The sequence below is a fragment of the Lolium rigidum genome, chromosome 6, assembly GCF_022539505.1.
Source record: "Lolium rigidum isolate FL_2022 chromosome 6, APGP_CSIRO_Lrig_0.1, whole genome shotgun sequence".
Lineage (NCBI taxonomy): Eukaryota > Viridiplantae > Streptophyta > Magnoliopsida > Poales > Poaceae > Lolium > Lolium rigidum.
In genome coordinates this window covers 131,088,103-131,102,229 of record NC_061513.1, presented here as the reverse complement: position 1 = coordinate 131,102,229, position 14,127 = coordinate 131,088,103, and the positions used below count along the sequence as shown (strand labels likewise).

Genomic DNA, 14,127 nt, shown 5'->3' with positions numbered 1-14,127 from the left:
ACCCATGTTTTTCTCTGACCGTTTGGCAAACCTGAGATCTTTGATCGCACGATGACGGCACTTGTGCACCGTTCTCTTTTGTAGGCTTTGATTTTAGATTGTGTGCATCCGTATACCGCTAGGGAAAAACGTTGTTGCAAATGCTGGGTATAATTTATATCTTCATGATACTAATATATGTTTTTTTGTCGAAAAATATGCTCTAACGGTGGGATGCATGCGGCGGTGCCAAGTGCCATTGGTGGCGAGGAGAGGAGATGCATATGACGGCGGCATGTGATGTGCAGCGTGAGGCGAGGAGGTATGCCCGGGCGCGGGCGGGCGCCGCTCGTTGATGGACCTCCGCACGAGCCGCGCGTTCCCACCCACAAACGCAGCATCCAATTGCCGCGCGTGGCCACAACGCAGCAACGCACAACCCACGCTTTCTTCCTGCCTCTCCAAGTTGAGCTTTGACACACACCAAACACCTTCCCCATAATCTTATTCCGCTCATCCAATTAGCTCCAAGTCGTCTTCTCCTTCCCCCTTCCCATCCTCCTTGGATATATAAACGCGCGTAACAGCAAGATCACACCAGTTCAAACCACCTCCGCATCCATCATTCCATCCTAGAGCTAGTAGCAAGCAACCACACAGACAAGCAAATAGTTTGGAGAATGGCGATCACCGTGAGCGGGCAATGGACGCGGCTGCGCACGCTCGGCTGCGGCGCGTCGGGGGCCGTTGTGTCGCTGGCGGCCGACGGCGCCTCTGGGGAGCTGTTCGCGGTCAAGTCCGCCGCGGCGGCGGACGCGGCGCCGCTGAGCCGGGAGCAGGGGATTCTGTCCGGGCTCTGCTCGCCCAACGTCGTGCGCTGCCTCGGCGGCGCCCACCGCGACGACGGCTCGTACCACCTCTTCCTCGAGCTCGCCCCCGGCGGCTCGCTCGCCGACGAGGTCGCGAGGAACGGAGGCCGCCTCGGGGAGCAAGCAATACGGGCGTACACCGCAGACGTGCTCCGCGGGCTGGCGTACATCCACGGCCAATCTCTCGTGCACGGGGACATTAAGTCAAGAAACATTGTGATCGGCGCCGACGGGCGCGCCAAGCTCGCCGACTTCGGGTGCGCGAGGATGGTCGACTCTGATCGGCCTACCGGGGGCACGCCAGCGTTCATGGCGCCGGAGGTGGCCCGCGGGGAGGAGCAGGGGCCAGCCGCCGACGTTTGGGCCCTCGGCTGCTCGGTCGTTGAGATGGCCACCGGCCGCGCCCCGTGGAGCGACATCGACAACGTCCTCGCCGCCGTCCACCGGATCGGATACACGGACGCCGTACCCGAGGTGCCGGCGTGGCTCTCGCCTGAGGCGAAGAATTTCCTTGCCATCTGCTTCGCGAGAGACGCCCGCGATCGGTGCACGGCGGCGGAGCTCCTGGAGCATCCGTTCCTCGCATTACAAGGAGAGTCCAAAAAGGCTAGGTGGGTGTCTCCCAAGAGCATACTGGACGCTGCATTCTGGGAATTGGAGTCCGACGAGGAAGGCAATGAGGATGAGGACGAGATTTCGGGGAACGCGGCCGAGAGGATCAAGGCCTTGGCGTGCTCCGCCTCGGCCCTGCCGGACTGGGACTCCGGCGAAGGCTGGATCGACGTGCTCGGCGGCGAGCAGTCCCATGAGCCTCGCGATTCGCCAGCGACCAAGGAGCCGGCTGATGTGGCGAGCAGAGCGCCAAGCAAAGTATTCGGGTGCGCGGCGATGCCAGCTGAAGGCGTAGCTGTCGTCAGTGGCCTTTCAAGTGACGAACAACTGGACGCAGAGGAAGGGCCGCCTTTCGGTGGAGATATCCTACCCGACGATCGTTCCACTGATCGTCAGAACAAAGTCTGTTCGAACCCAGACAGGGATGTGCTATCATTTGAGATACCCTGTAATCGAATCAACGGAATAGAAAAGTTTCGTTTTCCACGTACTTTCATGTCCCATTTTCTGATAAATCCTCTTCAGTTTCTACTTTGTGCTGGACCTGTTCTGATAAATGTGATCTCACTGAATTTCCATGCGTGTTTGGGGGAAAAGCAGCACGTGTGCTTTGCGCTTCCTTTCAATCACAAAGAATTCATGTTAAAATTTACTACGGTAAAAGCATCTGTAACACAGTCACTTAAACACGCGAACTAAAAAGTGCGAGTTTAGTTCACCGAACTCGTATTTATAGCAGAAAAAAAGCGGCTGTAATCTAAAACTGTAAAACAGAATCGGCATATCAAACTACTAAATACAAACAAGTGATACATAGTTCATGGTTTTACATCAAATCGCCACGACACAATCATAGCAAATCTTGCATAGTTTATAGCAAAAAGTTGATGCATCTCCTCACCATCTACTCTCACCACCTGCATCAAACAGAGATAGGACCGTCATCACCTTCATCACCACCACCACCTCCATGCGTAGCTGATGCACCACCACTTGCCTCTTCATGAGCTAGTCTTCGTCTCTCCATGATCTCCGCCGTAGCTTTCTTTCACAACTCTATTTGTTGCTCATTCATATCCTTTGTGGACATCATCATGATCTCCCTCTATTCGGTCAATAGCTACTTAAATGCTTTGGTTTTCTTCACATTAATCTTCATCTTCTCCAACTTAGCCGTGTTTCTTGCTTTCTCTTGGATGGCTTCAATCTCTGCAAGCTTCACCTCTTTCTTATTCACGGTAATGACAAGCTTTATCTCAAAAGTCTTTGCCGCTATTACCTCCTTCGACTTCATCGTTTTATCGAATTTGTCCCTCAACAATGATGCCTCCTCCTCAAGCTTCAACCTCTCTTTGGCCTTCTTGTTTCCATCGGGCTTGTCATTGTTTCAGCCCTCTTTCTCATCCACAGTGTCTTCTAGCTGCACCATTGCAGCCTTCTTTGGTGCAGTTTCTTCATCCCTCGGTTGCCACTTGGGAAGGTGTTGGACCACATCAAAGCAATGTCTCATTGTGAAGCTCTTGCCCTTGATGTCGGTCATGTCTCTATACCTAGTATCGGCAATACGGTCCTACATTTGTAAAACAAAGATGAAATTTTCTAGGTGTAGTCACCAACCCAAACACAAATTGATCAAATTCACTCACATATTCGTTGATGGTTGTGCCGCCAGGAGAATTCACCGGAGTCTTCATCCCCATCTCCGTCCACCCCAACGTCGAATGGAGCGAGTGGAGGAACGGCAATGTCAACCTCCTCCAACATCTCCATGTACGAGGGGTTGTCGTTCCTACCAATAATCAGACTCAATTTCTGCTCACAAATTAAATCGAGTTGGACTTGGAATTTTCTTTTACCTTGTTCACCCGAGGTCGTTGATCACGTGGTGGGAATCGTTCGCATTTGCACCTGCCGGCGGTGACAGGTCTGGGAGCGGGGCCGGGCCGCCAGGGCTCGTCGTGGTCTTCGACTTCTTCCTCTTCGGCGCCAAAGACTTTGATTTGGCGCGGGATGTCCTCGGAGCCGTCGTCAGCTTGGCTGTGGTGGCCCCTTTGGCCTGGAGGGGGACCGCTGGGACAACACCGGTGGCTGCAACACCTGCTTGCGGGACCACGTGCGTTCCTAGGAAGCCCGTGGACGGGACCAGGTTCATGACGTCAGCGGGGATAGCAGGGGTGGCGGGAGCTCCGGCGGCCACGAGAGAGGGTGGCGGGGGCTGCGAGCTAGCTCCGGCAGCTGGCGGGGTCGATTCGAGACTCATGCCGTCGAGATCAGGCGACGGCGGCGCAGAGAACGGTGAGGGCGCACAGATCGCGACGGCGATGGTGGTTGGGAGGAGTTGGAATTTCCGTCGTGCGCAAATTGGGGTTGTGTTCGTGCAGCATTCGGTTCGCTCGTTGGACCCCTACAAATACAGATCGAGTTGGATTTTCGGTCTCAACCTGAAAACTTTTTTTCAGTTTTGGCTCGTTTACGATAACTGATCTGTGTCGCTTGACGTATCAAACCCATAAACTAGCGGTTATTATTCCGTTTACGGTTATTTACGGGCTCAGTTAGAGGTGCTAGGTGCTCTAAGAGGAGAAATGTCATTATCCCATGCACGGGACATCCGTGCATGTTTGTGCCATTCGATTTATACTGTTTGATGCTTTGACATATGTGCAGGAAAATATCATTCAATTTCATTAAGTTTCAAGAATCTAAAACTTATTGGCAGACAATGAAACCTGGTGATTTCCTGCACGGGAGATTCCGTGCATGGAACAAATGGCACTCTTACGGTAAGAGCAACTCTAGCAGATCCTACATACTCGAAAATGGATATCCGGGAACGGTACCCTCGAACAGATCACTGACATGGTATTGGAATGGATGAACTATGAATATTGAATCTTTCTTGACCATCTATTTTTTTAAATACACTTGCTTTTTTCTGTTCAAATTCTTTTGACTAGTATTTTTGTTCGACCGGCTCAGCTCAATTCTTGGTTCCGCCGGTGGTTGAAGACGGTATTGGGCTGCCGGTGGAGATGCGCTGACTAATTTAGCACGCCGCAAAGGACAGGTGACCGGGTCATTAGCCTGCGATAGCACGGCAAAGCAAAGTAAACCCGGCAAAATGATGATTTTCCTTGGGCAGCCAAACCAGAGATTTGGGCTATGCGTGTGGTTGACTCAGTTCCGAAAACAATTGCAACCCAGGTCGACTCGACGCGGATCGCGTTGGGTCGTCGGCCACGAAACAGGCGAAGAAGAGGTTTCCAGCCGCGGGCCGGGTCGACACGAGCGGCGTCGGCGTCAGCCGTCAGCATACACCACCGTCTCGCGCGTACTCCTGCACTAAATTAATGGCGCAGCAAGAAGGGAGCCTCCAATGGAGAGCGGAAACGCGAGCGACGGCGTGGACCTACGCCTGGTAGCGAAAGAGAGAAATAAAAAGGAAGCCGTACCTGCCGCCGCTTTCACGATAAGGATCGGGGGATATACGCGCGCGGTCACCGCCGACCGGCCAGCCAAGACACCGCCGCCCCGGGTGAAACCTGTACCGTCGAGGGAATTGCAGTTTGCACCAGGTCCTGTTCCAAGGGTTGCAAAGACCACCAGGTCTACGTCTTTTTTGCAACATCCACCAGGTCTTGTACTAATCTGTTGCATTCTAGTTTAAATTTTGCTTTGCCTTGCGTTGATACCCTTATTAGCAGCAGGTCCCCCACAGCCAGCGTCGATATAAAATGTTCAAGTTGGTTTTTTTATAAGGAGATATCATGCCAAAATTTTCTAAAATACTTTTCTTCAGGTTTGTTTGTAAGAGCATCTCCAACAGGCACACTATATTCCGGCGCGCTAAACATCGATTGTTTTCGCCGCGCTGTAAACTGATAGCGTGCGCTGGGCGGAAATTTGCCCCGCCGAATGCTCTATTTTGCAGCGCGTGCGCGGGTAGTAAAAGTGCTCCTCCACCGGGCGCGCCATTATGCAGCGCGCGGCGTGGCTCGATCGACTATTTTAATCGTTTTTGGTTCGAAACAAAACACGAAAAAGTAACTAAAAATACAAAATATATTAAAAATTCGACGGTACGGCGACATTTTATTTAAAACTACCCTAAAATCTACTCTGAGTTCCAATCGAAAACCAACGAGTGGGTGCTCTCGGACGCCGGAGTAGTGTTGGACACCGGAGTAGACGTCCACTCGAAGGAGGAGGAGGAGGAGGAGGAGGAGGAGGAGGAGAGGACGATCGTCGACGGCCCGGCGCTGTTTTTCTTCTCCTCCGCCCTCCTCGCCGCCTTCTCCGCCCTCGCCGCCTTCCTCGCCGCCGACTCCGCCCGGCGCTTCTCGCGGCCCGCCTTCTTCTTTGCCGCCGCCGTCTTCTGCTCCTCATTTGGCGCGTAGAACGCCTCCATCGCGGCGACGTCCTCCTTGAATTGCCGCGCCCACTCTAGGCGGAGGCGCTCGTCGCGCTCCGCGATGAGAAGCCGCTGCTCGAGCTCGCGCTGGCGCCGCTGCTGCTCGCGTGTGACGGTCGGCGACGGCGGCGCGAGCTCCTCCGCCTGCTCCCGCGTCCACACATCGTGGAAGTTCATTGTGCGGCGGGAGCGGCCGAGGCGCCAGGCGACGGCGTCGTAGGCGCGCGCCGCCTTGTGCGCCGTGTCGAAGGTGCCCAGGTGGATGCGCTCCTCTTCGGAGCGAATCTCGGCGTCGAAGCGGCCACTTGGCCGCGCGCGAACACCACGGTTGCCGGAGGCGGAGCGGCGGCGGGGAGGCATCCTGTCGTCGGCGACGGAGCGGTGGCGTGGGAGGTAGAGCGGCGGGACGAGGGAAGGCAGAGGCGAAGCGACACACGGAGCGACTGAACTTTCCGAATGGTTGGCGTGTGCGCGCGCGTGGCGTTTATAGCACGCGCGCCAGTCGAAGCGGCATGTTTCCCGCGCGGGATAGCGCAACAGCGCGAGCGCTGTAAAGGTTTTAGCGCGCGCCTCTTTTTCGCGCGTCCACTGGGGTCCTTGCGTGTAAACTGGCGATTTTTTTAGCCCGTGGCTTTGCTGCGTCTATTGGAGATGCTCTAACAAAGGATGAAAATGCTCAAATCGTCATGCACTTGAGCCGACCTGATTGCTGGGAGCACCATTTTTTTTTTGCTGCTAACGATTAGTACTAGACTAAAATGCAACAGATTAGTACAAGACCTGGTGCATCTTGCAAAAAAGAGGTCGACCTGGTGGTCTTTACAACGCCCGGAACACTACCTGGTGCAAACTGCAATTCCCTCTGTACCGTCCAGCGCCGAATCGGCATGCTACTCGTAGGCCCGCGAGCGGGGCCAGGTAGCACCGGCTGACGCAGGCCGTGTAATGTATCACCGGTTCCATCACTTGACGCACTATTTCGGGCTCAGCTGCTCAGTACTAGTACGGCCGGCGGCGGGGCTGCCGTGCCGTCATTCCATGATTGTTCCGGCAGTCATGTACTTCCTGTTCCAGCACGCGTCCGCGCGTGCTAGACACTATTTTAACATCCGCGTGCATTCGTTTGCGTCGGTCGAAATGGTTGAAATCGATCGCACGTTCGTTTGCGTCGGGGTGGCTCCAGCGGCACGACGCATTTTTGGCCGAATCATTTTTTAAACATGAAACATAATTTACATAGTTAAAACATGAAAAAAGAACCTAACACCTACTGCTGCTCCTCGTCGCTGTCGAGCACAATGAGCTCCGGTATCGTCCACGGCCAGTTGCCATCAGGGGGAGCGTACGCCGAGTGCGCCGGCGGTCCTGGAGGTGGAGGCGCCCAGGGCTGCGGCTGTGGCGGTGGTGGAGGCGCCCAGGGATACGGCTGTGGCGGCGGTGGAGGAGGCGCCTAGGGTTGCGGCTGTGGAGGAGGAGCCCAGGGGTAGTACGGCGGCGGTTGTGGCGCCGCCGAGTCCTGTAGCGCCCGTCGAAGAGCTTCATCCTCCGACAGGCCCAGCGGCATGACGCCGGTGGCGTAGCGGGGCAGCGGCGGCTGCACAGGCGCGTCGTTCTCGGAGACGAGGACGCCGAGCTTCGCCATCTCATCGTTCATCATGTTCTCCGGGAACAAGAAATTGCGGCCCTCCGCCATGGCCTGCTGCCATTCGTGGAAGACGGTCGCGACGTAATCGTCGATGTCGTCCTTCACCTCCTCGTTATGGTACGCGAGCGCCTCGATGTAGTCGTGTAACATCCCAAATTAAAAAAAAAAACAAAGAGAAAATGAATTTCCCTTTTTCCAAAAATTGGAGCCAACAAAAACTTTATTTAAAACACTTGATGTGCATAGTGCTCATACAAGTATGTAGTGAGCTTTGCCATGTTAGTTTGTTGAAGTGGGAACATCTCTCAAAACCCTAAACACTACCCTTTCTCAAAACCAAAGAGAAACAAATAAAAAGAAAATAAAATAAAAGGGTCAGACATATTTGGGCTTATGGCCATTTCTCTAATAACGGCCTATGCCCTATTTACTTTACCCAAATGATGAAACCCTCCATCAACCCAACCAACATCAAAGGAACCCAAAACCATGATCTTTGGATCAAGAGAAATAAAAGTAGAATAAAAATAGCAACACATATGAGGCTAGGGCCATTCTTGTAAATCTTCAACCTAGGCCATTTTGAATTGTACCAATGGTTGGGAAACATCAATGAACCAATAACGATCACTTTTGAATCAAGAAACCCCAAATTGAATCAAAGGAAAATCAAAACTAAGTGACATGTGATAATGATCACATGTGACAATTTTAACATCTTACCCACTTTGAGCCCTTGGATTAAGAGATTTCTAAACCAAACTCTCTCAAATCTTTGCACCTCATCCAAGACCTCATCAAGATGAACACTTTTGATGTTGACCACTTTGACCAGTTCCTTTTCTATTGATTATTATAAGGATGGAAAGTGGCAATGTTGAAACAGATTCTAGATTGCCCCAAATTTTGGAATTTTCACAAACCACTTCCAAAACCCAAATCAAGACCACAAATGGTTGCCAAACTTTGTTTAGATCACTCCTATGTAGAAATCTGGCCAAATTCAAAAACAAAGGAGAACTTTGCTTGTCATATAGGTGGAGTACATAGAGTAAAATTAGGGTACAACCACTATTCCAACAACTATGTACCTCTCACCCTCTCTACAGTAGCTTGTACCTCTAAATGACCTCACCTAGTGTTGCATGCTCACCATCCCAACAAGCCATGCCAAGGACCTTGCCTATGTCACATACACTTTGGCAATAATCAAATATGCATGCTCTAGCTCTCTCTAGTCCCTCTCACCTTGCCAAACCCACCGGTCTCACCTCACTCATGCATGACAAACCCTCAAGGACAAAGAAAAATGCACAAAGCATCCCCATGCCACTCCATGTCAACCTCATGCTCACCACCATGTCATCACCTGCCCCTAGTCCTCTCCTCTCCCTCTGCCCATGCCACATAGCTTCTCCACACCATGCTGAGCCTGCCAGACACGATCTTAGGTCAAGGAGAAGAAGCCAACACCCAGAACGCAGCGTGGTCACCATGCCCAGGCGCGCCAGAGCGTGCACTGGCACGTCTCTGGATGCGCCAAGACACCTCTTGCTCCCGTCGCGTCTGTCCTCCCCTCCCTCTCTCCTTGCACATGCACGATCTCCTCGACGTCAGCGACACCGCAGACATGCCCACCTGCCCGCGCTAGCGCTGTAGCCGACGCCCCCGACGATGACCTCTGCCACGGTACTGAGAGGACAATGACGTCACCCGCACGCCTTCGTCCTCCTTTTACCATGACATCACGCTCACCAGGACCGCCATGAGGCCAGCAAGCTTACGAGCCCCGCACCTTGCCCCTTCGCAGCTCTAGACGACGTCGCCATGCTCGACCTCGCCGTGCGCCTCGGACTCGCTCGCCCCCTATAAATAGAGCCTTTCCCTTCATCCTCTCAGCACACCCGTCGCCTCCCCTCCTCCTCCTGAGACTCCTCCGCCACCTCCCTCTCCACATTAGCGCCGGAGTAGCTCCAATTGCATCGACGACCACCGGAGCCCGTAGCAGAAGCCGCCGTCGATTTCGGCCACCTCAAGTGCTGCTGCGAACACCCTCGGCCTCGCCGTTTTCTCCGCCGTCGATCGTCCGCCTCGCCGACCCCGCTAGACGCCGGTAAGCCACCTATCGCCACCTCTCTGCCGCCGGTAGGGTTTCATCCCCGGCGAGCTTTGTCGAGCAAGGCGACGATCCTCGACCATCCGATCCTCCTCTAATCCTACGACCCGTAGTGAAGCATACCGCTTCGGGTTTAAAGGGTCATTAACCTGCGGAGCCCACCTTCTCAGGCGGCCTACTCGCGCTGGACGCGTAGCTAGGCCGGCCCAGCTCTTTTTCTCTCTCCTGGCCCAGTTTCTTTCCCGCCTAGGCCCACTCATTTGAATTCGATTTAATTCAATTCAACTCAATTCCTTACTGATGCCAAGTTCAAATTTAAATAACTTCAAATCTAGTGAGCCAATTTTGGTAAACTTTATATCTTTGGAAAGCTTGTTAAATTATCTATCCAACCCCACTGGTTACAACTCTAGATTTGTTGTAGAATTAAAGTAGCAAAACTAACAAGGCAGAGCCTTTTTCAAATTCAAACAATTATTAAAATTCAACCATAAATGATTTTGAGTTGATTCCAACTCTCATAAATCACATTTCATATTGTCTATTTGATTATGTAAAAAATATAACATGGTTGCTTCTTATGATCTTGGGCTAGAGCAAAATAATGGCTATGTGGCCATCTCTAATCCTTTTAAATTACCCAAAATAAAATGTTAAATGGTATGAGAGGTTTCCTCTCATTTAAATCTTTGTCTCAAGTGATTCAATATGAGGAAATGATCTTAGCTATAGCACCTCATACTTGATTACTTTGAGATATTAAATTGCTGCAATAGTAGTGTTTAAATTGCATGAGGTGTAATACCTCATTTAAATCATTTTCCCAAATGATAAATATGAAGTGTTGACCTTGGTCAACATGTGTTCATACCTTATTATTTGAGGAGATTAAATCTTAACAAGATTCAATGAGAGGAAATTAATTCTCAAAGAATATAAATAGCAACCCTAATAATTATTTCAATGAGAGGAAATTATTTTTCTTCAAAAGAAAATAAAAAGTCAACAACCATGTTAAATAAGTTTTTGATGCTAGAATAGCTTGTGCGAACCATTTGTGTGCTTAGTCTAGCTCTTAAGCTTTTTTTGGTGATTGTTACCTCATGTCCGTTTTTAGATGCTAGTACCGAGGAGTACGAGGAGGAGGTCTTCTACGAGGAAGAAGAAGAACACTTTGACAACTGCACCAATCAAGGCAAGCTATACTCTTGCAAGTTACCCTAGTGCAAGCTCCACTTGAGCAAGGCACTAATACCATACTACCTTGTGTTTTACTTTTCAAGTCCCAGTTTTTACCTCTCAAAGCTTTTACTTGAATTTCCAAGTCTTACTTTTATAGTTAACTTGAGTCTAGATAAGGAGTAGTGTAAGAACATCAAAGTTAGCCTAGAAAGCTACAAGCTAGTTAGCACCCCTCATGACTAGTTGCTAGACCTAAAATTAAATTTGACTACTCTAGCTGGGAACATGTGAACCTTGGATTTTGAAAACCTTGGAATGATGAGTCATTATATTGAAAGATTTTGAAGGTGAAGGTGACTTGAATGAAATGGTGAACTTTAGAAAAAATGATGGTTGGGTTCTGATGCGATACCATTCCAATTTTACAAGTACCCCCACAATACCTAATTATGGGTAAGGGCTAAACTGGAAATTTATGTGTTTTAGTATGAGTTCCCTCTAAACAAGCGTCATAGGGGTTATGCCGAGGCTGCCTCCGTTCAAAGTGAAATGATGTGAAATGACGTGAAATGAGGTGAATGTCCGGCCCAAGCCCTGTGCAGTTCCCAGGCTGACGGTTTGTCTTCACTGGGAGGCCAAGCTCATGGGGAGAGGTGCATATACTAGGTTATGTAAGTGAAAGGTTATGGTTGGTAGTCCGCACATGGAGTGTGATAAATCAGGGTCAGTTAACCGTGACGGATTATTGCAAATGTTGTGGCAAAAGTGTGCGACCTCTGCAGAGCGTAAAACTATTCGAATAGTCCTGTCCAAGGTTATGTACGATTGGAAAGGCCATACTGTTCCGTCATCAGACTAATTTCAAAATGTGACATGTGAAGGGTGACTTGTGACTTGAACTTGAAAGGTGAATTTGATTTGAATCACAACAGAGTTGTGGAAATGACACTAATGTTCCCACTTGAGTAAGTTAGGCAAATTGAAGAGTCTTTTATTACTAAAGTGCTTATGAAATAAAATTGGCTTGATGCAAATGAACCTAGAAGCTTAGCACCCCTTTACTAAAATTGATAGTGCATACACTAGTATTAGTTTGCGAGTACTTTAAAGTACTCATGGATTTGTCCCTGGCTATTCAAATGGCCAGACTATGAAGAGGATAACCAGTACCATGAAGATGGACAGCAAGACGTCTATGTTAACTAGGACTGCTCCTGACGTCAACAGTTGCCTGTGGAACAGATGGACCGCAACCGCTACTTCGCTCCTGCTATGTGTTTTGTAATTGGATCCTTAGATCCACTATGTTGTATTAAGACTGGATCATGTGATCCTTTCATGTAAGACTATTATGGTTTGTATTGAATGATGTTCTGTGATATCAATCTATTATGTCTCGCAAAAAAAATATTCCTGGGATTGCGATGTATGGCATAGTAGGCATCTGGACTTCAATTTAATCCGGGTGTTGACAAGTTGGTATCAGAGCCATTGTTTGACCTTAGGAGACCCTAGTTAGAATGGATGTCTGAAAAACTTAGTTTCAAAGTCAATGAAGTGAATATTTATGAAAACTTATTCTCACTCTTATCCTTGAGATCTTTTCAAAATGAGAAATCCATGCTCTACTTTTCCTTGTAATTCTACATAAAATTTTGCACACTTGATCACTTCTCTAACTTACTCATCCTAATTGCTCACAGATGGAGTACAAATGTGAGTCCTATCAGCTTGGCCACGGAGGAGACCTAATGTTTGAGAAGGATTTAAATCAACTAGTTGAATATTTAGGACGCCCGTATCCCGAGTTCTTGGGAGTGCCACTCAACAATCCATCGGGAAGACAACCTCGGTGGGAAGTTACTGCAGATCTAAGAGGAAAGCTAGGAGCCCCAGTATGGGAAACCATATGGTTTTCTGTAACAGGGAACTCTTGGAAGGATGGAATAGCCAAAGCCATGCAGGAAGCAATTGCCCGTCTGTGTGGACAAAATGAGAACAAGATCAAGAACACTCGCTTTATTTACTACCCAAGACATGATCTCATGGGAAGGCCAATAACCATGCCACCGCACCCGGAGATGAACTACTATGTCGCATGCCTGGACTTCCTGCTGCACAAGACCCGCAAGGAGTTGGACAACGCCCGCGCCGGTCGCTAAGCACACTACCCCATGAAGATGAAGAAACCACCCTTACGAATGAAGAGTAGTATCACTAGAGCACTTACGTAGGTGTGAGTTTGTATCTGTCCCCTTGTATCGTAGAGCGAATGAATGGTTCTTCAAACCAACGGTGTGTTAGATTTGTAATGTGTGATGTTTGGTATGAATGAAAAAGTGTTGTTGGTTTTTACCCCCTCAACACTACTCAAGTTTTCAAGTTTTGAACTTTTCAAAATTAAACCAAACAAACCATAGAAATTTCCCTCTTATCTCATGATCTACCTCAATATTCAGATGGCCCCACCAACCCGCAGCACCAACCAAGATACAATGATGTAGATGCTGCAGATGATGATGGCGGATCGAGAAGCCGAGAGAGCTGAACGACAAGCCAATATTGTCGCACTGCAGCAGATAGCCCAGAACAATCAAGGATATGGAAACCATGCTCACCCTGGATCGAAGCTGAAAAACATTCAGAACACCAACCCTCCAATGTTCAGCAAGACTGAAGAGCCACTAGATGCTGATGACTGGCTCCAAAAAATGGAGAACAACTTAGAAGTTGCGGGAGTAGAAGCCGCAGAGAAAGTACTGTTTGCCACCCACTACTTGTCAGGACCTGCCAGAGCCTGGTGAACAAGTGCCCGCGCAATGAATGCGGGACAAATGATGACCTGGGGAGACTTCAAGCTCAAATTCAGCAAGTACCATGTGCCCCAAGGACTGATCAAGAAGATGAGAGATGATTTCCAGGAACTCCAGCAAGGTAGAATGTCCGTGGTGGAATACCGCGACAGATTCCTCACTCTGTCAAGGCATGCCCCGGACGAAACCGACACCAACGAGAAGAGGAAGGAGAGATTTCTGAATGGACTGCACGATGAGATGCAAACTGTGTTAGTGAACATCCCGTTTGCTGACCTCGAAGCCCTGGTGGACTCCGCCATACAGATGGAAGGGAAGCTGCATCAAGCTAACGAGAACCGCAAGCGCAGGATGATGAACCAGAATGGACCCAGCCATACACAAAAGTACCGCAACAATTCAACGGGAGGATTTGCCCCAAGACACAACAAGTCACCTGCTCGGACATACCTCCCAAACTACACCAACAACCATGGAGGACCCCCGAAGCCCGGAGGCAA

General features: G+C 49.9%; 1 protein-coding gene across 1 annotated transcript; it reads left to right on the top strand.

The window, feature by feature from the left end:
- Positions 1 to 447: 447 nt before the first annotated feature.
- LOC124663300 (mitogen-activated protein kinase kinase kinase 17-like) lies at positions 448 to 2,159 on the top strand. Its single transcript, XM_047201025.1, has one exon. It carries the CDS (start codon positions 660 to 662, stop codon positions 2,157 to 2,159), a length of 1,500 nt encoding a protein of 499 aa, XP_047056981.1. The 5' UTR covers positions 448 to 659.
- Positions 2,160 to 14,127: the final 11,968 nt, after the last annotated feature.